The 23,948-nt window shown below is 50.3% G+C and overlaps 7 protein-coding genes across 7 annotated transcripts; 5 read left to right on the top strand and 2 right to left on the bottom strand.

The window, feature by feature from the left end:
• Positions 1 to 158: 158 nt before the first annotated feature.
• On the top strand, positions 159 to 6,832 carry BO83DRAFT_400267 (type I polyketide synthase; the record flags this gene model as incomplete). Its single annotated transcript, XM_025533385.1, has 7 exons — positions 159 to 454; positions 515 to 806; positions 853 to 1,856; positions 1,906 to 2,099; positions 2,146 to 4,388; positions 4,436 to 5,200; positions 5,255 to 6,832. 7 exons carry the CDS (start codon positions 159 to 161, stop codon positions 6,830 to 6,832), a joined length of 6,372 nt encoding a protein of 2,123 aa, XP_025386439.1.
• A 393-nt stretch (positions 6,833 to 7,225) lies between these two features.
• BO83DRAFT_448380 (O-methyltransferase) lies at positions 7,226 to 8,709 on the top strand (the record flags this gene model as incomplete). The annotated part of the gene is made up of 4 exons (XM_025536677.1): positions 7,226 to 7,478; positions 7,538 to 8,062; positions 8,127 to 8,473; positions 8,532 to 8,709. Exons 1-4 carry the CDS (start codon positions 7,242 to 7,244, stop codon positions 8,707 to 8,709), a joined length of 1,287 nt encoding a protein of 428 aa, XP_025386438.1. The 5' UTR covers positions 7,226 to 7,241.
• A 169-nt stretch (positions 8,710 to 8,878) lies between these two features.
• BO83DRAFT_448377 (NmrA/HSCARG family protein) lies at positions 8,879 to 9,968 on the bottom strand. The gene has a single exon (XM_025536676.1). The coding sequence runs from the start codon at positions 9,847 to 9,849 to the stop codon at positions 8,917 to 8,919; it is 933 nt and encodes a 310-aa protein (XP_025386437.1). The 5' UTR covers positions 9,850 to 9,968; the 3' UTR covers positions 8,879 to 8,916.
• A 4,783-nt stretch (positions 9,969 to 14,751) lies between these two features.
• Positions 14,752 to 16,323, top strand: BO83DRAFT_448373 (aminotransferase class-V; the record flags this gene model as incomplete). Its single annotated transcript, XM_025536675.1, has 1 exon — positions 14,752 to 16,323. Exon 1 carries the CDS (start codon positions 14,842 to 14,844, stop codon positions 16,321 to 16,323), a length of 1,482 nt encoding a protein of 493 aa, XP_025386436.1. The 5' UTR covers positions 14,752 to 14,841.
• Positions 16,324 to 17,164: 841 nt separating this feature from the next.
• BO83DRAFT_379865 (uncharacterized protein) lies at positions 17,165 to 17,601 on the top strand. Its single transcript, XM_025531604.1, has one exon. It carries the CDS (start codon positions 17,288 to 17,290, stop codon positions 17,513 to 17,515), a length of 228 nt encoding a protein of 75 aa, XP_025386435.1. The 5' UTR covers positions 17,165 to 17,287; the 3' UTR covers positions 17,516 to 17,601.
• Positions 17,602 to 18,136: 535 nt separating this feature from the next.
• On the top strand, positions 18,137 to 19,419 carry BO83DRAFT_341328 (concanavalin A-like lectin/glucanase). Its single transcript, XM_025528619.1, has 4 exons — positions 18,137 to 18,506; positions 18,572 to 18,696; positions 18,782 to 19,112; positions 19,182 to 19,419. The coding sequence occupies exons 1-4, from the start codon at positions 18,226 to 18,228 to the stop codon at positions 19,246 to 19,248; spliced, it is 804 nt and encodes a 267-aa protein (XP_025386434.1). The 5' UTR covers positions 18,137 to 18,225; the 3' UTR covers positions 19,249 to 19,419.
• Positions 19,420 to 20,359: 940 nt separating this feature from the next.
• On the bottom strand, positions 20,360 to 22,387 carry BO83DRAFT_70738 (uncharacterized protein). Its single transcript, XM_025537547.1, has 2 exons — positions 20,851 to 22,387; positions 20,360 to 20,782 (listed from the first exon to the last, which is right to left on the bottom strand). Exons 1-2 carry the CDS (start codon positions 21,897 to 21,899, stop codon positions 20,365 to 20,367), a joined length of 1,467 nt encoding a protein of 488 aa, XP_025386433.1. The 5' UTR covers positions 21,900 to 22,387; the 3' UTR covers positions 20,360 to 20,364.
• Between the last annotated feature and the right edge of the window lie 1,561 nt (positions 22,388 to 23,948).

Here is a 23,948-nt window from a genome sequence, read left to right as displayed (position 1 = left end):
GCCTTTCAAACATTATGAATACATTGCTCCTCCAGATGTCTGTCAGCTCATGGAAAGAAGAATCTCACATCTTCTGACAGAAACAAACTTTCACCCTTATGAACATGGTCGTTAGGACAATGCTGGAAGAATCGAGCACAAAAACCGACACTTCAGCCATGAGCAAGATGGGAACAGTCGCCGAAGTATTCATTTTCGGTGACCAAACGGTGGCATTCGAGTCGACGCTGCACTCGTTGCTGCATGTGAAGGACAATGCAGTTCTCACCGACTTCTTTGATCGCGTTGGGTACCAGTTGCGGCGACATGTCGGGAATCTCCCCTTGCATCAGCAAGAGTGGTTCCCTTACTTTACTACCCTCATTGACCTCCTGGCCCAGCACGAAAACTGCCATGCGGCTCCAGCATTAAAGTTGCCCCTGCTATGTGCGGCGGAGCTTGGCCAATTTATTAGGTGAGCCATTAAGGTCTGTTTCCACACGCTCATCAATGCATGATTTTGAACTTTATGTAGGCATTATGGACAGGCAGGAAGGACATACCCTGCACCAGAGAGTACCTTTCTAATTGGGGCTTGCACGGGGGCATTTGCTGCTGCTGCAGTTGCAACTTCCCAAACCTTAGCAGAGCTTGTCCCTGCTGCGGTTGAAGCCGTCACCGTTGCGTTCCGGACAGCGTTGCGATCGCTGATCCTGCGAGATGACCTTGAATTTACTATAGATGGATCTCAGAAATCATGGTCCGCAATTGTAGGAGCCTGTGAGCCAGAAGCAGCGAGTGCAATCCGGTGCTTCAACGTTGAGAAGGTGTGTCAAATCCACAACCCAGGAAATCAGAAGCTGATAGTCACAGGGGTTGCCTCCTGTAGCTCGTCTATACCTCAGCTCAATCAGTCGAACGAATGTTTCGATTAGTGGGCCTCCACGCCTTCTGGACCAGTTCCTTCTAACATGTGCCTGGAAGCACTCATTACTTCCTATTGAGCTGCCGTACCACGCGTCGCATCTCTTCCGGAAGGACGATGCAGAGATTATTGTGGGCGAGTTCCACGACTTCTCACTGCTGAAGTACACGCAACGGACCAAAGTTATTTGCGCCGTTTCTGGCGAAGTTTTTGTAGCGTCTGACCTGCGCAGTCTGCTGCATCGAGCAGTCCAGGAAGCCCTCTGTGAGCCTCTCCAGTGGAATTGCATTGCCACATCTCTTTCTCAGGAGTTGAAGCAGTGCCAGTTGACAGAATGTGTGATCAACCAAGTCTCAACGCGAAGCGGATCGCTCATCAGCTCAGCTTTATCACAAGAAGCATTTCTCGGAGTCAAAATCGTGCAATCCATAGGAGATGTCGCTGTATCATCTGCTCTCTCAAGCCCAACTGGCAAATTTTCTCATTCAAGCATTGCTATTATTGGGTTCTCTGGACGCTTCCCAGAATCTGGCTCCAATGAAGAATTCTGGGAGATGCTTCTGGCGGGTCGAGATGTACATCGCACCATTCCCGAGGATCGGTTCGACTGGAAGGCCCACTACGATCCCACTGGCAAGACCAAAAACACCAGTCGCGTCAAGTATGGCTGCTTTATCAAGGAGCCTGGGGTGTTCGATGCTCGCTTTTTCAACATGTCTCCCCGGGAGGCCGAGAATGCAGATCCGGCACAGCGATTGGCCATCACTACGGCATATGAGGCAATGGAGATGGCGGGGCTGGTGCCAAATGCGACACCGTCCACCCAAGGGGATCGCATCGGGGTGTTTTATGGGGTGACGAGTGATGACTGGCGTGAGGTCAATAGCGGGCAAAATGTTGACACATACTTTATCCCGGGAGGAAATCGTGCCTTCATTACCGGAAGGATCAGGTATGCTATCTCGATTAATGACTGAAGTACTACTCTGCTGACAGCACAGTTATTTCTTCCGGTTCTGTGGCCCCAGCCTGAGTATCGACACGGCATGCTCATCCAGCTGCGCGGCTATTCAAACAGCGTGTGCTTACCTATGGCGAGGTGAATGTGACACTGCCCTGGCTGGAGGCGTGAATGTGTTGACGAACCCTGATAACTTCTGTGGACTGGATAGGGGCCACTTTCTGACGGCTAAAGGTTAGTCTGACCAAGTTTATGTGAGAAATTCAGACTGATGAGACAGGCAATTGCAATGCTTTCGATGATGAAGCGGACGGATACTGTCGCTCAGACGCTGTTGGTACCGTTATTCTCAAACGCCTAGAGGATGCTCTGGAGGATGGCGATCCCATCTTTGGCGTCATTCGTGGTGCATACACCAACCATTGTGGTAGAACAGACTCCATCACCCGGCCTTTTGAAGGCGACCAGGCGACCGTGTTCAATCGGATCATGCGATATGCTGGAGTCAACCCCCAAGACGTGGGTTACGTCGAAATGCACGGCACTGGAACCCAGGCCGGGGATGCCACAGAGATGAAGTCGGTCCTGTCTGTATTCGCGCCTAATATGCGCAGACAGAACTCCCTGTACTTGGGTACAGCAAAAGCTAATATGGGCCATGCCGAGTCTGCTTCTGGAGTTTCATCCTTGATAAAAGTGCTACTGATGATGCGAAATGATATGATCCCACCGCACTGTGGCATTAAGACCCGGATAAACCAGACCTACCCAGTTGACCTAAAACAGCGCAACGTGCATATTCCATTCAAGCCTACACCTTGGCTTCGTGAACAGATGCCGCAATTCAAGCGAACGGTGTTCTTGAATAACTTCAGCGCAGCAGGAGGTAATACCGCCATGCTCGTCGAGGATGCGCCAATCCGAGAGAGCAAGTTGGCTGCGGATCCCCGCTCCAAGCACGTAGTGACAGTGACAGCGAAAACCATCAAGGCTCTCAAGGGAAATATCAGTTCCCTAATAGCATATTTGGAGCAACACCCGGGTGTATCCTTGTCGTCTTTATCCTATACCACCACTGCCCGACGTATCCACCATAGCTACCGGGTCATAGTGTCCGGCTCTGATACAGGGGAATTTCTACACCGGATGCAAGAGATCTTGCCAGGCCTGGAGAGCCACAGACCAGTCCCTCCACCGGGAAAGCTGCCAAACATTGTTATGACGTTCACCGGACAGGGCACCCTCTATGTCGGTATGGGCAAACAGTTCTACGACACGGTACCCTCGTTCAGGGCGGATGTCACGCGATTCAATGAAATCGCAAGCCATATGGGCTTTCCAAGCTTCTTGCCTCTTATTGATGGTACCATGATCAACCATCAGGAAGCATCGCCCACGGTAGCCCACCTCGCGTTGGTCTGCATTCAGATGGCGCTATACAACTACTGGATGTCGCTAGGGGTAATTCCATCGGCAACTATTGGCCACAGCCTCGGCGAATACCCTGCACTGTATGCTTCGGGTGTTCTTACAGCTTCGAGTGTAATATATTTGGTGGGTGCTCGGGCTACCTTGCTGGCGGAGAAGACCACCCCACGGACCCATGCTATGCTGGCGGTGAAGGGGTCCGTAGATTGTATCCAGAGCGAGCTACAGAACACAGGGTGCGCTTTGGCTTGCCTGAACCAACCATTTAGTAATGTTGTGAGCGGATCGATCAAAGAGGTGATGCAGTTGAAGGACTGGCTCACGTCTCGTGGCATTGAAAGTGCCCAGCTTGATATACCATATGCCTTTCACTCCGCACAAGTGGATCCGATTCTAGATGACTTCATGGCGATAGCTGCGGGTGTTCAGTACTGCGTTCCATCAATTCCATTCATCTCACCTCTTCTGAGCATGGTCATTCCAACTGGCGAGCCAAATATTTTTGGAGCTTGCTATTTGAAAAATGCATGTCGTGAGCCAGTCAACTTCCAGGGTGCTGTTGAAGCAGCAGAGAAGACTGGTCTAGTCAACGAGAAAACCATATGGGTGGACATCGGCTCGCACCCGGCCTGTTCAGGCATGGTAAAGGGCATACTGGGTGCAAAAAGCGTTGCAATTGCATCGCTCCGGAAAGGCTCAGATTGCTGGAGTGTACTATCGGCAAGCCTGGAAGTCCTTTACTCCCATGGTATTGACATCCAGTGGGTTGAGTATCATCGCGGAATTGTTGGTGCTCGCGAGGTCCTCCAACTGCCGCGGTACAATTGGGATCTGAAGAATTACTGGATCCAATACAGGAACAACTTTTGTCTCTTGAAAGGTGAAGGCTTGGTTCCTGCGGGACAGCAAGCAGTGTCGCCGCATATGGAGTTTTCGCGCATTCCCCAGTATCTTTCTCCATCTGTCCAGAGAGTTCTCGAGCAGAATGACGGCCCAGAAACATCTACCCTCTTGGCTGAGTCAGATATTCACGACGCAAGGCTGGCGCCAATATTGGCAGGTCATGTTGTTAATGGCGCGATGCTATGTCCATCTGTAGGTAACCACGTAGCGTTATGTTGTTATATGCTGACATGGCCCAGTCACTCTATGCCGATATTGGTATAACTATCTCGAAGCACATGCTGAAGGCAATTGGAAAATACACCGATACAGTTGGACTAGATGTCGCTGACATGCAGGTGCAAAACCCATTGATTTCTCGACCAGGCACAGAATCGCAAGTTTTTCATGTGTCTGCATCAGCAGACTGGAGAGTAAATGACATTTCCTTCCGATTGTATAGTGTCAACGGCAACAGTAAAAAGACCGTTGAGCACGCTGCATATGTGGTGCACATCACCGAGCAGGTTCAGACATGGCTGACTGAATGGAAACGTCATGCACATTTGGTACGGAGTCGAATTGCCTCCCTGCATCGCAGCGCGGAAGAAGGCGACGCGCACAAACTCAAGCGACGTCTGGCATACCAGTTGTTTGCCACTCTCGTGCAATATGAGACCAGCTACCAAGGGATGCAAGAGGTTGTTTTAGACTGTGACAATCATGAAGCCACTGCCAAGGTGTCCTTCCAGATCGACGAAAACGGCTTCGTGTTCAATCCGTGTTGGATAGACAGTCTTGGGCATATTGCTGGATTCATTATGAACGCCAGCGATGCTGCTCCTTCCAAAGAGCAGGTATTTATTAACCATGGTTGGGAGCGTATGCGATGCGCCGTGCGGTTTGACAAAGGCAAGCAGTACCAGGTGTATAACCGAATGCAGCTGGAGACGAGGACAACCTACGTGGGTGACACATACATCTTCGAGGGTGGGACTGTAGTGGCAGTGTATCAAGGGATCCGAGTAGGTAACCACATACTCTAAATTGAAGATGGTGTGAATGGCTAATGTGTGCAGTTCCAAGGGGTCCCTCGACGACTTCTCGACCGACTACTGCCGCCCAAGACGCAGTCGCGCCTCGCAGACAGGAATCAGGAAGTGCAGCCCACAACAGCGCCGGTCAACAATCAACCGGTGTACCAAAAAGCTAGTCATCCATCTGTACCAATAGTTCGAGCTCCAAACCCCAAGGAGCCTGTAGGTTCGTCGGGCGGCATCGCAGCGCGCGTAATGGCCATCATTGCCAAGGAAGCGGGCGTCCATCCATCAGACTTGGGGGCTAATGAAGAGTTTGCCAACTACGGGATTGACTCATTGCTATCGCTGACCATCTGCGGTCGTATTCAAGAGGAGCTGGATGTTGATGTTCCATCTTCGTTGTTCGTAGACTATCCCACCCCTAAGGATCTGATCGGTTTCTTTGGGGTGGAAGATGACTCTTCTCAGCTCATATCCTCCTTGGAAGGGAGCACCGAGGATGACACATCAAGCTACGAGACGGTTGCAACTTCAGAGCACGAGTCGGATGTGTCTGTATTGGAGATTCTCCGGACAACGATCGCCCAGGAAGCGGGTGTATCAACCGATGAGCTGACACCGACCACGGCGTTCACTGATATCGGCGTGGACTCATTACTCGCTCTTACCATTGTGAGCACCATATCAGAGATATACGACATAACCGTGCCTTCTCATATATTAATGGAGAAGGAGAACCTGGAAGAGGTCGGAAAGGCACTTGGTCTTGAAGTGAACCCGAAGACTTCCCCACAGCATTTAGTGCTTCCTAAGCCCGCTTTCCATTTATCTGTTGGTCCACAAGCCACTTCCATCTTGCTGTGGGGTAAGCCCAAAACAGCCAAAAAGATACTATTCCTCTTTCCCGATGGATCCGGGTCAGCCACATCCTACTCCGCTCTTCCGAATATTGGCAACGACACAGCTGCGTATGGGTTGAACTGCCCATGGATGAAGACACCGGAGCAGATGACAGTCAGCCTCGAGGAGCTGACAGCAAAGTACCTTTTGGAAGTACGTCGACGTCAGCCGAACGGTCCATACTACTTGGGCGGTTGGTCCGCCGGAGGAATTTGCGCGTACGAAGCTGCCCGCCAGCTTGCGCAAGACGGTCAGACTACGGCCAAGCTTATTCTTATCGACTCACCTAACCCAATCGGTATGGAGAACCCCCCAAAGAGAATGTACGACTTTTTCCAAAGCATCGGACTCTTCGGGACCAGTGGCAAGCCGCCACCTGGTTGGTTGATCCCACACTTCAATGTCTTTATCCGGTTGCTGGACGCATATCGGATCCAACCACTTGGAGCGTCCATCAAGACTCACATAGTGTACGCACGCGACGGAATCTGCAAGGATGCTAGTAGTCCTCGGCCGGAGCGCCGGCCAGATGAGCCGCGTGAGATGCTCTGGTTGATTGAGAACCGGACGGACTTTAGTGGGGATGGGTGGGCATCGCTGTTGGGAAGAGAAAACCTCCATATCGAGGTCCTGAGCGAGGTAAATCATTTCTCGATGATGGATCCGGGGGAGCATATGGAAGCGTTTGAGGGGTTTCTTTGCCGAGCTTTGCTGTAGGAATCCCAACCTTGAATCTCATAGGAGTAGATAGGCATGGATAATGCTGACGGAATACCCTCGCTGTTGTCATGATATCTGGTGACCTTCTGAATCAAACCTCTCTTTGTCGCACTGCATACGTTAAGCTGGTTTCCTCCCTGTCGCTGACTTGGCATGGGCTGATGGCACAAAGACCGCCAATGAAGCGGAACGTCCTTGCGTATTGGCAGGGACATTGACCCAATCTTGTGAGTTCCTTCGGATGCCGAGAGCGCGGCAAGCCCTGCCATGGATGCCAATTCTGCCCTGCACTGTGTAACGAGGTATTCAAGTATAAAGCCGGTAGCTGTTTATTTCCGATGACTTGCACTTAAATCTCTCATACTACATCATCTTCCACTGAGAATTATCATCAGTTAGAAGAAACATGTCTCTCACCGACCTCGCGGCTCGAATCACCGCCAATGCCCAGCTCCTCGATGCCCATCTCCAGTCACACAACCTGCCATACCCATCAACAGCTACCACCGGATCCCCCGACTTCCCCAACCCGAACAATGACCCGACCGTGGAATCGGCCCGCATAGCCATTCTCGAAGACACACAGACTCTGCGCAACTACGCCCTCGGGCCAGCGCAGGTCGTCCGCGAACTATGCTGGAGTGTATGCTATGTCCTATCCAACCCACACTAACCCTACTAACAACATGATATAAACGATAGACAATCGACCTAGCAGTCCAACAAGTCCTCTACCACTTTTCCATCCCTACCCTAATCCCCTTGAAGTCCAGCACTAGCTACGCCACATTATCCTCCCAAACTAATCTCCCAGAACGAACCCTTCGGCTCCTCCTCCGCCAATCGTTCTTGAACGGTATCTTTCACGAACCGGAACCAGACCGTGTCGCGCATACGGCGTCTTCAGCCGCTCTTGTGATGAATGCGTCATTCTATGACTGGTTCGGGCATTCAGTGGAGGAGGTATTCCCCACTAGTGCGAGGCTTGCAGAGGCGTTGGAGAAATGTAGTCAGAGTGGGATAGAGGGAGGGAGAGCGGAGGATAGTGCGTTTAGTTTGGCTATTGGTAATGGTGAGAGCGTGTTTGAGTTCTTTGAGAAAAGGCCTGATAAGCAGAGACGGTTTCAGGGCGCGATGGAGGCGGTGAGTATGGATGGGGGTCATGATTTGGGATTTGTAGTTGGGGGGTTTGATTGGGGGAAGTTGGGGAGGGGGGTTGTTGTGGATGTAAGTCACCTCTTCCTCATACCTCTTTGCTCTCGACCTTTAATGATGACTGGGATATTTATAGGTAGGAGGATCCTCCGGCTTCCTGAGCGTTGCTCTCGCGAACACATACGAGGATCTCTCCTTCGTGGTGCAGGACTACAAACATACCGTTGATGAAGGGCGTGCGGCACTACCTCCTCATCTGAGTGAACGGGTATCCTTTCAGGCGCATGATTTCTTCGCCCCGCAGACTGTGGCCGGCGATGTGTTTCTCCTTCGTCATGTCTGTCATAATTGGTCTGATGATAATGCGGCGCGGATTCTGCGGAACTTGGTCCCTGCTATGAAGAATAGTAGTCGGATTTTGATGGTTGAGGTGGTGACGGTTCGTCCGGGGGTTGTGAATCGGGTGCAGGAGAGGTATATGCGGTGAGTAGGATCCTCATCCAACAAGGATTTACTAAGGGGAGTGTGCTGACTTGAACAGAAATGTCGATGTCACCATGTTGCAGATGCTTAATACGCAGGAGAGGAGTAGGGGGGATTGGGAGTGTGTGGTTGCTTTGGCGGATAAGAGACTGAAGGTTCTGGGGATTCATAGACCGGAGGGGAGTTGGGACTCGATTATTGAGATTGGGTTTGTCGTTATGAATGGTCATGCTTAGATGCATGGCGCTGGTTGGGGGTGTATCTACGGTTGCGTTTAGCATACTGTTCTAGTTTTCATGCTGTTTTCGTGACGGTTGACCTCGTGTGTTATCCTGAGACAGACAAAAATATATGTGGAGAAACGCCTCCGCAAGAGACGCCATAGTCATCCCATCACCATCAGTCTACCATCCCATTCGCCCCTTCATCCGCTATCAATTCACTTACTCAATCTTGAGTGGATATTTCCTCAAATATCCCTCCAACGTAGTCAAGTCCCCCCTCGCCTGCTTTGCCGACCACTTGACCTTCTCCTCCGTCCCATCTCCATAATACCCAAAGACCCTGAAAAGCGTAAACATATCCACAATATGATCCCTCATCATCTCCGGCAAAAACCCCTTCCAAATCTCCTCCGGCACCTCACAATACACCACCGTCTTCCGCGACATGCGGCTCATAGTCTCCACCATCTCCTCAAAACTATACATTGCGGTAGCACAGCAAAGTACCTTTCCCTCATACTGATCAAAATCTGCCAAAATGGCAGCCACCCACTTCCCCAGATCATCCTTCGTATCAATCAAAGGGATCTTTACATGAGCCGGGACAGGCAAAAGCAAAGCGTATTCACCATTCTCCATGCGTCGCGGAGCCATGGTCTCGTGGAAATTCGACATGAATGAGCCCGGCGCGACAAAGGCGCTTCGAATCGGCTGCGTACGGATGTACTGTTCAACTTCTTCTTTGCCGTCGAAGTGGCCGCCGTTCTTTAGCCATCCTTGGGAGATTTCTGTAATGCTGGGAAGCGTGGAGTAGATGTAGTAGGGTACGCCCACTGCGACCGCGGCGTCGATTAGGGCGCGGCCGTGCGTGACTTCGTGCTCGTAGGTGTGGCCGTCGTAGATGGTTGTGGTGTTTGCGAATACGACGTGTGCACCGGTAAAGGCGCGTTGGAATGATTCGGGGTCATCGAAGCTGGCTGCGACTATTTCAATGCCTTTGGATCTTAGGGATTGTGATTTTGGGCTGTTGGGGTCGCGAGTTGTGCCGCGGATGGTATACTCCTGGCTTAGTTTGGGGTCGGAGAGGATAGTGTGGATGATGGAGCTGCCTTGTTGGCCGGTGGCGCCTACTACCACTAGGATCCTGGACATTTGTGGTTGAGGTAGTTCTGGCTTGGTTTAATTCTGTTGTTGCTGGGAGTTGTCGCTGCAAGGTGGTGGCGCACGAGTCCTCGCAATTTGTACGGGACAAAGGAGTCACTCGTATTCTCACGGAGACCGAGCAGCGAGACTCTGCAGCTCGGAACAAAGAACGGAGTCCGAAGATGGTCAGTGTGCGATGTTCAAATATCCCTGGGATTTGCTCGTTAAGTCCGGCCACTAAGTCCGGCCGCTGATATCATGGTGATGATCTTGGCGCCGTAATCTTGATACTCCCCGAAAGCATAATCCTTTCTTTGTGCAGATTTCATGGCTGTCGATTGAATTGGGCTGTGCTTGATTCGCTGCCACGGTTACATTTGGGTAGTCATTTGGAGAGTCTGGGGATACCGTTATGATAAGCATATTGCTTCTTCGGTGTAAGGAAATACTGTCCGCATATATTCCTGTCACTGTAAACGCCATGCGTAGAAGGATCTGCTGCATGATCAATTGGTTTGGCGCCACTTCAAACACGGAGCCCAAGCATGACTCCGTTGATAATGAGTAGACTATGGAATATGTCTTTCAGGCCTCTGATAGGTGGCACGTAAAGTAATCGACTTGTATGGTTGCATGCATTGAGATCCCGTTTATATATACACCTCGAAAGCCGGTATGCTGATCATTGCCATATATTACTCAGACTCAGCTGGTCCCAACAACCAGGTAAGAGTCTTGCTGACATCTTGTATCGCATTATCTCTAACATGCGTCCCATTCCGAACTTCATACTGTGCGCTTAAGCCACTTCGGGAGGCGACAGACCTCAAACTTTCTTGGCTATCGTTCTTCTGCTGTCTCCTTAGCACATGTTAGTTTATCGGAAAGCCACATGGGAGGGCCTGATATACTGTAAAACTTTGCGATATCAAAGCAAGATTGTTTTCGAAATCTGAAAGGCATAGGCCCCCTTCTACTTGTCTAGATGTCATGACTTAGTCTTATCGGGGCGAATAGAAATATATAGACTGGACGAACATAATCCGCTACCGACATCAAACATCAGATATGTCAGGGTTTGTATGATATATATCTAAATGAGTCTTGAAGCGCTTCTGCCTGATCATGGAAAGAAACAAGGTAATATATATATAAGGATAGGGCTTGCCGGACTTTTAGACAAGTACAAACCAAAATAGAACACGTTGGGCTGCGCTACGGTATTCACATTTCAGGTATATGGAATTTGGTAGCTAATTTGCTTCGGCAAGTAAACCTCCTTTAGTTATAAATCTGGTCAGTAGAGCGAGTCTCATCGACTCCAGCACAATGATCGGATCTATCTGGAACGTTTACGTTTAGCCTATGTCAGTGCTTCCTCCGCCCGACAAAGGCTGAAGCTAGTATGCAAATAAACATGCGCGGAATTAGAGCTAGACTAGACTTTCATGTCAAATAGGACAACTCTTTCACATGTTACGAATGTGTTAAGTCGTCTGCAAGTCTGGAGTGACACTCGCGGAATGACAAATCACCACCATTACAAGCCTATATTTATCGCAGCCCCTCTGTCAGTCACCGATTGGTGGGCAATAATTCGACGTCAGTTTCCGTGACTGTGTTGTCGTCTTGACCAATAAGCTGCGATGCTCAAAATTTCCCGAAGCGGCAGACTTCCAAGCCTTTTCCGGTTGTCATATGAAGCACATATCATTTGTGGATTCGTGGAGTGCGCCTGTTGTGATCCTTCGATGTGGCTATGAGGCTTACTGCATGCGTAACATGAATGCCTGTTATCCCGCCCCGTTAAGGCTCTATGGGGATTTCTCTGCTGTATTACTTCAGAGGGGTTATCAATCGCCCTCAAAAAATTAGTGAGCTTGTTCTGTTGCACGCAAATACTTTCCGGTCTTCCCTCTAGGCGAACTTGGATACCGATAACACGGACTAGGTGCTCGTCAAAGTGGTATATCTGCATCCCCCGAAATGCTCAGTAACATCGTAGGTATAGAGAAATAGACCTTCACTATCATTGGGTATTTTTTCGCACTGCAGGTGGAGTCGGTCTAGGTCGTGACTTATTTGGATTTCCCGACCATTGAATGGAATGGGGGATTCCCTTAGTGCGGTTGTTATAAACCTGGCCTAGCACTCTCCCAACTATTTCGTTCACGATCGGTCTGTCGTGGGTGTAAAGGCAAATTGAATAGTTGCGGAAATGTGCAGGTGGCAGGGAATGCTCCGTCTCGCCCCTTTTCCATCGTTGCTAATGCAGTCCAGCGAATTGTCCTCGTGATATCTCGATAGGCCCGTTGACAATTGAGAGACTTTTCGCTAGCATAATTACCTGCATGTCTGATAGGGCGCTTATCTAAGGTTCACGACGTTATCATCGTCGCTGCTGTGGCTAGCGTTATGCGTTCGTAGCAACCTTTAATCCCTCCAGTACGTGTTGCAATCTTAGCCCTGACCTGCTGGTGTGAACATGTAGACCAGTCACACTGTGTATCCTGGCTTGATGTTACGCATAGCTTCTAGACATATCCATTTGGCTGCTGGATGAATGACTGTCCCTGACATTAGCAGTATGCCCGTATCCCTTTCTTACCCTGACCCACGTGGTTGTTATTTGAATAGCGCGTCATCCTTGCATCACATCAGCCCAGATTGCAATCCGACCGGGGTTACTGACAAATAATGGAGTGATAGAGGGACGACCTATTCATCACAAGAATGAGCTTAGCAATGGGAATAGAGATAGTATAGGGAGCATGGGTGCCTCGGGTCCGAATCGACTATCACTGACCGCTACCATCGGACTCTAGATACGGTCGCATATGAGATACACCAATGAATTCATGGCAATTTTCGTGACCCGGGTTGATCCAACCATTGCAAGTGACGTTGGCGTCTTGAAGATGCATCGGAGAGGGTTCGGTTTCGAATCGCGATGTTAAGGAACTGGTGGGGTACGGAGAGCATCCTATAATTGGGGATAAATTGGTAACTTTGTTGAGAGGAGTTGGCGCCCGATTCAGTATGATTCATTCAGAACTTTCCCCCCATACTTCAAGGCGATAGGAACAGCATGTTTGTGCTAGGAAAAGACTTCATGAGGAAATGAGAACAGAAGAGAAAAGACAGTGCGGGCAGATGAACGGGTCGGGCCGGAGTCCCTCTTGTTTCCTCTCCACTGCGTGATCCCCTCCTTCTCTTTTGCCCTTCTTTCGCCTTGCCCTCCTTCCATCCTTCGTCTCAACAACTTATTCGCGACAGCCACACTCCCCTTACCACCAACGCGAACCCTGCTGGTCAAGGCGCGCACGGTCGTCCATTAATTCCAGACCCCACCGCATGCAGTCCAGATAGCTGATGTCCTTACTATGTCAACAACGAATCCTGTCCTCTCCCGAGAACATAGCCGGTTGTTGGGAAGCCGTCATCATGGAATTTAGCCGACATGATAGTCATTGTGATTGCTCTGACAGAAGTGCCCAGGGGTTTACTGCTCGGGAGTGTTTGAAGGTCACATCCCCCGTCAGACTGATGAGCAATCCCCCGGTGCGACAGAGCCTCATCCGAACGTTCTTACATGTGAACAGAGATAATCAGGTTGGCGGGTTTCTTTGCAGGTAAGATTAGGTCTTGGCTCTTTCTCCAGGACGGCAAGCCAGCGCGAGGATGTATGGCTGAGCCTCGAGATGACGCCGTGAGGGGATGCCACCCTTCCCCCCTCCCTCAGAATTAATCAGCGCGTTGCGCGTGCGCTATCTGCGACAGAGTTTGGCTAGTATGCTCGAGTGCACGCGATTGCAGATAGCGTAGCATATGCTGCCTTCCGGAGAAACTTGACTTCGGATTGCTAACAGCATTCACCAATCCTATTGGCTGGCAGCTCACACTGGAGTGTGCGTAGATTCAATAATGCCTTTGTTCGGCCTCCATCTGAACGAAAAACCCTATCCCATGTCCAGGTCTTACTACAAAAGGTAGGACTCATTCGATTCGCTGATCTAGTCAACTACTGTGGCCGTTGATCAGCGCGTGGCATTGTCGATCGCATCCAGCTGGTATAGGCGATCCGGATTGTAGAGAGCCGACAGGTGTGATGGGACACGAAGAAGGGTGCCCTTCAGCCAGCCCAGTCCTGCTTATCTGAAGTCCTTTGGTGGCAAATTCGGGGTTACCATCTCCGGTGATAACATCGTTGGCTTGGAAAGACGAGCGGTTGTAGCCGCCAGCCATGGATTGTCAGGTTTAGGAAAGATGCCATGACGGGGCCGTTGTTGGAAATGGGGCGATGAGAGCTCAGGGATTACGCAGCGGATGTGACTGGGACCTGCAGCAGAGGCCGTGCAAGGGAAACTTTTTTGATCTGCTGTGAGGGTGGCTTGCAGCGACCTGACTGGGGGAGAGAAGGGGACAGGGTAGCACGAACCATGGGGCGTGAACAGGCCGTTCGTGTTAGCTTGAGGCTGACGGACGAGAGTTCATCTGACAGCATCATGGGGGTCGATCGGAGCGTCTAGTGCTTCCTAGTGGCTCTCGACTACAATACCCGTCTGGCCTGTAGGGCACCACTCACTAGCCATCACATCTCAGCAATGGCCCGTTCAGGCACCGCTCGGCGCCAGCTCTGTCCTTCACTTCCCTTAGACCGAGAGCTGTATCTCTGTAGAGCCCTTCACCTAGCCCCCATTCATCATGTTTCCATTTTGAGCAAGACGAAAGCTGAAGTTGGAGTTGGACAGGGTTTTGAGATAATGATTTGGCATGCTCCTTTCCTCGTCTGTCTATCTTCAACCCTCCTCGTCACTCTCAAATACTTGTGCCTGTTTGTCTATATAATTCCTGTGATTCCCATCACTCTACAACATATAAACTGGACTATTTAGCATCCCGATTCAGTCTCCCATACTTCCTCAGCCATACTCATCCCTCCACCTGTCCAGATATCTGGTCATAACATTGTTCTTCTACCCTCTACATAAGATTTACAAGATGAGCAACATTTTGGATACCTTCCCTGAATACGCCCAGACGACATCTCTGGATCATCTGCGGGAGACCCAGTATAGCTACTTGGACGAAAGGGGTCACACATACCTCGACTACACCGGTTCTGGTCTCGCTGCTAAGGAACAGTATCATGCCCATAATGCACGCCTCACGGAGCAGGCCTTTGGCAACCCGCACTCCGTCAGTCCCACTAGCGAGAACTCCACCCGGCTCGTCGAGCAGGCGCGCGCCCATGTACTTTCCTATCTTAATGCCTCTCCCGACACATATACCGTCATCTTCACTCAGAATGCTACGGGAGCAGCGCGTCTTGTCGGCGAATCCTACCCCTTCTCCCGGCAGAAGCAGTTCATCTTGACGGCAGACAACCACAATTCTGTAAATGGAATCCGGGAGTACGCTCGAGCAAAGCATGCACGCACCGTCTATGTGCCTGTGCAGTCCCCGGAGCTCCGAGTCAGTCCGGCTACTTTGGCATCAGTCCTCGGCGGCCACTGGTGGGAGTGGGGACGTGACCGGCTAGCATTGACCAAAGGAGGCCGTCCGAACCGTGATCGGGGACTATTTGCCTATCCAGCCCAGAGCAACTTTAGTGGAGTCCGCCATCCTCTCGAATGGGTGACATTGGCTCAACAATGTGGCTTTGATGTGCTCCTAGACGCTGCGGCATATCTGCCTACCCAGAAGTTGGATCTGTCTCCCAAAAACCCCCAGCCTGACTTTGTCATGGTCAGCTGGTACAAACTCTTCGGCTACCCCACCGGTCTGGGCTGTCTGATTGCTCGTCGTGATGCACTTAGTCGCCTCTCACGGCCCTGGTTCTCTGGCGGGACAGTCAAGACGGTGGGGGTAGCGCTGACCTGGCACGTCATGGCCGCCGACGAGGCCGGGTTTGAGGATGGCACCCTGAATTTCCTGTCTATTCCAGATGTCCAAGTGGGTCTGGAATGGCTGGAGCGCGTGAACATGTCTTTGATCTCCACCCGAGTGCGCTGCCTTACGGGCTGGTTCCTCCAGCGGCTGCTCGAACTCCGTCACAGCGACGGTTCCCCGATGGCCGAAGTTTACGGGCCCACCGACCTCAAGCGTCGCGGCGGCACCATTTGCTTCAACTTCCTGGACGCCAAGGGAGATATTGTGGATGAGCGGATTGTGGGGCAGGAATCAGCAGCTGCCTCGATCTCTCTGCGCACTGGCTGTTTTTGCAATCCAGGGCCTGCAGAGAAGGCTTTACGGATTGATACGCGGCCGCTGCGGCGTGTGCGACGTCGTCTCCGCAAGGGCCTAATCCCGATGGACACCTACATCAGCATTGGTCGTCTTCCGTCGGGAGGGGCCATCCGGGTATCGTTTGGCGTGGCCTCGAATACAGCAGATGTAGATCGGTTTTTCGACTTTGCTACCAAAACCTACCGGGACCGGGTGCCTGATACCAGTGGACTTAGCCCGCGTGATGGGTGCTAGCGGGGTATGAATCTGGATGTGTATATGTTTATCGAGCCATCTGTTGTCGTAATGTTCTGTGTATAGTTGTCATACAGATTCTAGTGTTTAGAGTAACGGTGTTCTCATTGGTCTTTGCATTCCTGCACTATTGATCATATTCCCTGCTAGGGCGAGTTCGTCTTACTAGGACGGGGACCAATATTTGGGTCAAATCGTAGTCTCACCCGGTTAAACGCCCCCCACGCATGTAAAATCTGTCTTAGATCGGCTATCTGGCCGGATTGAACTAGCGATCCCACTATGCTTGATGCAGACGAACCAAGAGGGGCGCAGATGGCTCGGGGCCGAGACGAATATAGGGCACCTCGAACCGGGGGGGCAGCAGCAGCTAGTAGGGCACGATGGTGCTCCTTCGGATTGGGGATCCATCCAATCAGCTCATCTATCTAGCATATCCCGGCTAGCTGAGACCAAGCCAAGGATTCTGAACAAAGCTATTGATGTGATGAAAAAGTTGAGTTCCTGTTCCTCATCCCTCCTCCATAATGCACAGCCACATATTGATCTACATGCGCCACAGCCTCGCGGGCGTTGCTTTTTGCTGCTGCCGATCCACTCGATCGCATCCGCTGCGACCCATGATGTGATTTACTTTGCGTTGCATGAACCCGTGTCTTTCCCTTCCCCACTTGAGTGAACCGGTTTCGATCTGGTTCTTCCATCATCGGGAAGGGTTGAACCCCGAGCCCCCCGAAGGATCTGAGATTCGATATTTTGTGGCGGTGCTGAGTATCTACAATCCCCTCCTCCTCTATCTTGCTCATGCAGGGATAATTACTACATCCCGCTGCTACCTTGTAATTTTTAATCTTCAGCCCTGACACATGTCTTACTTGCTCCTCCACTATAAACTACACGGAGTAACTCTCTCGACTGTCCAGCACTCCATCCGCTCAGCCCTTTCACTTCCTGCTGACCCACCATGCCGAAACAGGGCATCGGTCCCTGCCAAGACCTGGCAATGGCTTCCTTTTCTCCTGCTGGGCGCTGGTTCCCGATCCCCCGATCGAGCGCTTTGCATGTAACCTGCTGGTGTCTCGGGGGATCATTGGGTATCAGCTGTCAGCCGCAGAACATGCAGTTCCCCAATGATGAATATGTAGATAACATTGTGCGGCTAAGTATGCAGTTTGCTGCCTTCGTTGCCTAGCATCTGGATTGCCTTTGTTGCCTTCGCTTGCAGGCCGTGATCCTCGGATACGAACTATCCGTGTAGCCTCGACGCGTCAGCTTGTAGGTATGAGTGGTTTGTGTGCGTGTGGATGGCTGAGGTTGTGGTCTAGGTACTGTGGCAATCTTTTCTGCGGCTGGGACGGCACCTCCTGCCCTCTGGGATGTTGTCGTCATCGGTAAGTGTCTAGTCTCCCTGGTAGGGATATAATATAGTATATTATACTCCTATCCCTGAGTGATATTATGCCAACGCCAAGGCTTCTACAATTTTAGTCGTGGTCAGTGAGTGGTCCGTCAGACGGAACATGCTACCCTAACCCGCCCGACTTGAAGCATACTCTTCCACCGTGTCCATGCCTATTGTCCACCCTCATCGATGTATGTCACATTTAATTACATCTCAATATACAAAGATATTGTATCCATAGCACCCTGATATGCCGTAGATCCCCATTTGACGCTAGATCGTATAAGGACCATTTCCGTTCTCCACCGCAGTTTCAGAAGGTTTCATCTAGAAACACCCGATATTAAGCTTAACCTTTTATAACCTGACCCTGATCCCATGCTCTTTTCCACACTGTAACTTCCTCCACACCTGGCGTGTTCCTCTTTCATTCAACCATACATACATTCTTTACTATTCAACTTCGTTCACTCTTTCAGAAAATTAAGAATATATCAAAAATGCTCACCCCAACCACCCTCCTCCCCCTCCTCGCCTCCTCAGCGCTGGCGCTGCCCGCCCTCACCACCCGCGCCCAAACCCAAGCCTCCACCTCCCTCTGCGGCGACTACGACTACATCATCCTCCAGGACTCGCCATGGATCGTATACAACATGCTCTACAACGCCGATGAGATCGTCGGTACCCAGTGCACCGACTACGGCGAGATGACTACCTCCACGAATGGCACGAAGGAGGTCGTTTGGAGTAGTGTAACTGATATTGAATATGTGGAGAGCACGTAAGCCACCTCCCTCCCTCCCTCCCTTAATCCCTTGTTCCCGAATATTTCTAATGATTGTACAGCAACAATGTCCCAAAGGGCTACTCCTTCGTGGGACTGACCCAGAACCTGGAGACCAAGATCTCCGCCATTGAGTCCATTCCGGCGGAATATACTTGGTCGAGGACGAATTCTACTGCGTTTAAGGGTACATACCTTACCTTACCTCACCCTCAAAACCCACCTTCCTGATGATCAAATTACTAATGATGATAATGATGGAAATGGTATAGGCAACGTCTGCTTCGACTTCATCACCTCCCCCACAAAGGGCGACTCCACCTCCACCTCTGCCCACGAACTCATGCTCTGGCTTCAATACGAGGGTGGACAGCTCCCTATCGGCTGGACCAACGGAGCCGTCGCCACGATTGATAACCTCTTCGGCACGTCCTGGAAGCTGTACGAGGACGTGAATGAGGATTCGGGCGTCACTGTGAGCTCGCTGTTGCCTGATACCCAGTTTGAGGGCTCCTTTGAAGGTGATCTTAAGGAGTGGTTGTTGGAGTTGGTCCAGTTGGGCAAGTTTACGAAGGAGGCGTATGTGAATGTTGGGAATGGAGGGTGAGTTTATTCTTTCTATTGAGAAGATGGGTTGGGTGAAGAGAAGCTAATGTATGGTGTGTGATTTAGGACGGAGTTCTTCTACGGTAACTCCGTTATGAATGCTACATTGGGGTTGCAGATTAACCTGGATTAATTTGAATCAAGAGGGTATTCGGGGGAGACTCTTGCGGGATGTGGTTTCTTTTTGTGAGACTGTTTGGGCTTGGATATGGATTCATCCGCCTTCGGGCTGGATGGACTCCATGGCTAGTCTTGTGTAACAATGCAGCTGTCACATATTTACCCTTGATAAAGTCTAATCCAGAGTGCTAAACTTAGTTTATAACCTTATTGCGTAGGCTGCTTATTGTAACACAAAATCACTAGTTGCTCAACAAACGGGTGTTTTTGCTGGGTTATTTGGATAGATCAGGTATTGTGTTTCTTGATTAATCCTGCTATTCTTAATGGGTAGAGGGAACAAAAGAGAAACATAACAACGACAATAAACGAAGGTCGAGTTCAATAAGTCTTTGTAGTAAACAATACCCCTTATATATATTGGCATACGTAAGAACATCCTCCCTTTTCCAAGAACTCTCTACAAAAGAACTTTGTCCCCAAAAGGAACTATCCATCAAAGCCTAAATTAAAATTTATTCTTACAGCCCATCACCACCTCACTGACTACTATCTCCATGATCGCATTCATCAGTATTCGACATATCCCAGCTCATGGAACTAGTATTCACCCTCGGGCGAAAGATGACATGTGGTAAGAGAGGAGCCTAGCTCTCGATTAAAGTCATGAAAGGACTATATTTCTAGGAAAGTAGGTGAAACAGTAATACCAACCGACAAAGACTGTTTTAACCGTAGACTAGAAACGGAACAAATCCGTGGCCACGCTGACTTGGTCGGTTGGTTCCAGAATGTCATATAGTTACTCCGCTTGGCCGTGTCTAAAGTTTGCCCCCACGTTGAACAAGATTTAGATTGAAGATCTTAAGTTCGCGGGGAAATATCATTACGTTTCGTGCTGTGGGGTCCATTTCTGGTTGGGACAGTTGCTGGATGATATATTATTGGTTATTGATTGTAGACGACGCTGTTCCTCACTCTCTCAGAAAATCTAAGTATGAAGTTATGATGTTTGTCGAAGACTGCAATTCACATTCTGATACCATAAACATAACATCTACAGCACAAGCAACAACCTCCTACAACCCACTCCATTCCCAATCTACATGGCAGCTGTAGGCTTACCCTCTTAGCGACCCGACCGCTCACCCCCAATCTCCGGCAATGCAAGGGTAGTGAATCTTTCCATATGATTTGCAACGTGGGGATAAAGCGAGTCAGGGCCCCGATTCTTGTAGATGAGCTTCCGAGGGCACAGCGGGCATTGGCTGGGGACCTCTAACCTAGTGGTCGGTGTCGAACTCTTACTCTTGTTCCGATGAAACGAAGCAAGATGCTTGTCAAGATCGTTCTTGTTCGTGAACTCGCAACTGTTGCAGGACTTTCCCTGGGAAAGACAGGCATCACACACCCAGTGTTCGACGGTCCCGAAATTCTCTTCGAGGTGGGCTGTCAATTCAACCACGTTCGCGAATTCCTTCGGGTCTTCCTGCTTGCAGCATGACCAGAGACATGTGAATGGTAGAAGATCGTGGCTTACATGTTCGCTATTCGAATAGTTAGCTGATAGATTCTTCTCTCGTTGTCGGGTCCTAGGGGTTGGTTGGAAACTTACTACCATGCCGTGCGCTCCGAGTCAGCCTCAAGGAGCATGTCACTGCAGTATGGACATTGGAATGTGCGCTCCTGCCCCTCGATGGACTTTGGAGAAGGAGCCTTGGACCAAGAGGCAAGCTTCAACTGCCTCATTTCATCGGTGGATGGCAGCTGGGGTTGGAATACATTTGCCGGCGGGTTCTCGGATAGAATATCCATTGCGTTGCCGTCACCAGTACTACCTGCAGCCTGCGCGGTGGCCCGCTTCTCCGCTGCTTTTCGCGACAGACTCAGCCGGTGGTGTCGGCGGAGTATGACGTAGATTAAGCGGTGGACTTGCTGTCGATGTTCCTGTTCGAGATAAGCCAGTGCGGGTTCACCGCTGGGTAAGCCTTCACTAGCTCCGGTTTTGTACTCAGGGAAGTCGATGGAGTATCCTTGATGGTACTCCCGGATAAGATGCTTCTTCAAGCTGCGCAGGCCCTCAACATCCACATCACGGTAATGCTTATGATCGGGGTCATCCAGCTTTTGATAGTCCACGTACGTGAACTTGGCCTTGGCTTCATAGTCGCGGGCCTCATTATAAAGATCTGCCATTCTTGCTGCGAGTAAACCGAGCTTCTCAAGACTCAGCTGGGCTTCCTTTAGTTTTTCGGTAAGTTTGAGCCCCCCCTCAGGCCTCACCGGCCGTTCAATCTTAGGGCCAAACTCATCCCATCCGGGTTCTGATGACTCGACGTCTTCTTTGCTCCCACGGGACTGGTCAGCACAGCCTGGAAACAGACACTCCTCAGGCTTCGTGGATGTCTCAATACACTCATCTAGTCCCTCAATCAGCTTTTTCAAACGTCGAACAGCATGCGGTCGGACAAATTCGTCTGAATGCATCCCGCTGTCGTCATAGATCCCGTTGGAGGTGGCGCAGATTCGGAGTTTCTGTCTCCAGTTCTTCTCAAAGTATGTCTTCATCTGCTCTGCCCATTCTCTTAGTGTCGCGTGTTGCAGACAGTCGTTGAGTTTGTGTAGAGCTGAAATGGTCATCTCGCTGACCGACGGGCTCTCCATTGTGGTGTACAGGCTGTATATGATCAATGAAAAACCTTGATGAATGGCAATGAATCAGACAGATGGGTGAAGTCAGCCTGTACTTTGCTCTCTGTGTGTGGAGCAAGGTTGCGTGTCTTATACACAAATGAGTACATCTTCTTCGCAAAGAGAAAGCCAATACAAGGACAAAATTGGTGAAAAACAACGGTAAACTGCGAAATGAACAAAGAGGAGAACTACACTTGTTTCTTGCATTACTGATTGCAAACATGACTGGATCGACAATGTCTTCTTTGTTATTGTCGATCCAGCTAGTCGTGATTGGACTATCCTTATCCAGTCCTCGTTTTCAACGGGGGGTTCCCACCAACTTATTATCGATTAAGCATGCATGAAACATTGTCTGGGGTTGCACTTGAAATGAATAATATGTAATACAATGCATGGCGACGACCCGTCTTCGGTTGGTCTGTTGACGGAAGCTTCAGTGGTGGCACGGATTGTGTCTTTATCGTAAGCTCATGCTCATTGCTCAGTAGGGATATTTCGGGTATTGGTCCATAAACATGGAATTTCCAATTGTACAGCAATGTCGGTGTGAATTTAGCTCTCGACTGTGTCTCTCAAAGAAATTCAACTATTCATTATCATCTTGGTATCAGCTTCAACTATCTACCTACCGGACCGATGTGTACAAATGCACATGAAGAAGCTAAGTTGAAGCGTCCCCGTTTGGAGCGAAAGAAGATTACACCAAGGCCTCAGGCTCAAGGAGGCGGCTAAATCCATCGATGTTGCATCTGCATCATGGCTCATTCCACAAGTGCGATGATCGCCCAAACTTGTGCATTCGTATTGACTCTAACGTTGGGTTAGTTTGCGAATCAGTGGCGCGATTGATCGGGTTCCAATCTGCTCTAGTTACAGCCTCAGGGCTGCACTGTGGTACAGCTGTAGAGTCTGCAAACGTGGGAGACAATCGATCTCACGCTTCATGCAAGGTAAACCTTGCAAAGGCAAAGCTAGCGACATGACTTCAAAGTGGTGGGCCAACTTGTTGGATGTCAGAATCCCTACCAGTAGAAAGATGGCTCGGTCGCAACCAAGAAAAGACACCCACGCCATCTCTTTGGGCCGGAAGGATTCAGTCCGCCGAGCATCCGTGCGTCCCTAGCCAATGAACAATCAGAACATCCTCATTTTCCCTCTGTCCATTATATCATAGCCCTTAAATCCCCTGCGATATTCTTTGCAGATCAATCATTGTATTTATGTAGTTGGAGACATCCCGGGTACCGGTGAACTTATTGGACCTCATGTAGGAGTATTTCGTTGGGTTCAAAGATTGGCGATAACTGATTTTATCCCAAGATCACGCATTTCTTGAGGCAGGACAATAGGCGGGCATCAGGAGTGGCACAAGAGGAACATCGGATCTGTCACGGGTAGCCTGGTCCATGGAAATGAAGTAAGCGAGCCATCTAGTAGTGATGCGCGATCCGAGGTTCCGAGGCGACACCTGAAGGATACTAAGTAGCAGTAGCCTGAATGAGTGGATGGACACGACACAGAGGGAACCGAGCGGAATCTCCCTCAGCCGCCCGGAAACTGATCCACGTGACACGACCAGCAAAAATAAGCGGCGGAGATAACAGCCGGCGATAATCTGTCACACAGTCGGTCTCGGCACATTCCGATGCGCGCAACTCAATTTTACTCGTATTCCCTTGCCTCTGCCTCGCCACCCGCCCATCTGAGATGCTTCATGGGGCTGGCTGTGCGTCCCATCTCCTAGCCCGAACAGATCGTCCCAATTATACCAACATAAACTGAAACCATTCCGACACCACTTTTTGTGTGCTTCATTTCAAGCGTGAACACTTCCACTACGCCATGGGTCTCACGGTGATGTCCTCACTCTAGTATCTAATATGCCACGTTCAGTTGGCAGGCCTTAACTATTCATATTACCGCTAAAGTATGGATCCTAGGGATGTTCTTCCTTTCCAGAACCATTCCTCCGGCCGAGGACCAGTCTATCTAGCTGAATCCAGTAGAGAGAAGCGG

This window comes from Aspergillus eucalypticola (genome assembly GCF_003184535.1).
Source record: "Aspergillus eucalypticola CBS 122712 chromosome Unknown BO83scaffold_18, whole genome shotgun sequence".
In the NCBI taxonomy this organism is placed as follows: domain Eukaryota; kingdom Fungi; phylum Ascomycota; class Eurotiomycetes; order Eurotiales; family Aspergillaceae; genus Aspergillus; species Aspergillus eucalypticola.
The sequence above is the reverse complement of the archived record's forward strand: the minus strand, read 5'-3'. Positions and strand labels throughout refer to the sequence as shown.

Bases quoted from the DNA above. Each gene is read 5' to 3' on its own strand.
- BO83DRAFT_448377 (XM_025536676.1), bottom strand. From the start codon at position 9,849: ATGTCCAGGATCCTAGTGGTAGTAGGCGCCACCGGCCAACAAGGCAGC.
- BO83DRAFT_379865 (XM_025531604.1), top strand. From the start codon at position 17,288: ATGCCGAAACAGGGCATCGGTCCCTGCCAAGACCTGGCAATGGCTTCC.
- BO83DRAFT_341328 (XM_025528619.1), top strand. From the start codon at position 18,226: ATGCTCACCCCAACCACCCTCCTCCCCCTCCTCGCCTCCTCAGCGCTG. The intron at 18,507-18,571 runs GTAAGCCACCTC...ATGATTGTACAG, and splicing joins ATTGAATATGTGGAGAGCAC to CAACAATGTCCCAAAGGGCT. The intron at 18,697-18,781 runs GTACATACCTTA...GAAATGGTATAG, and splicing joins GAATTCTACTGCGTTTAAGG to GCAACGTCTGCTTCGACTTC.
- BO83DRAFT_70738 (XM_025537547.1), bottom strand. From the start codon at position 21,899: ATGGAGAGCCCGTCGGTCAGCGAGATGACCATTTCAGCTCTACACAAA. The intron at 20,783-20,850 runs GTAAGTTTCCAA...CTATTCGAATAG, and splicing joins TCGGAGCGCACGGCATGGTA to CGAACATGTAAGCCACGATC.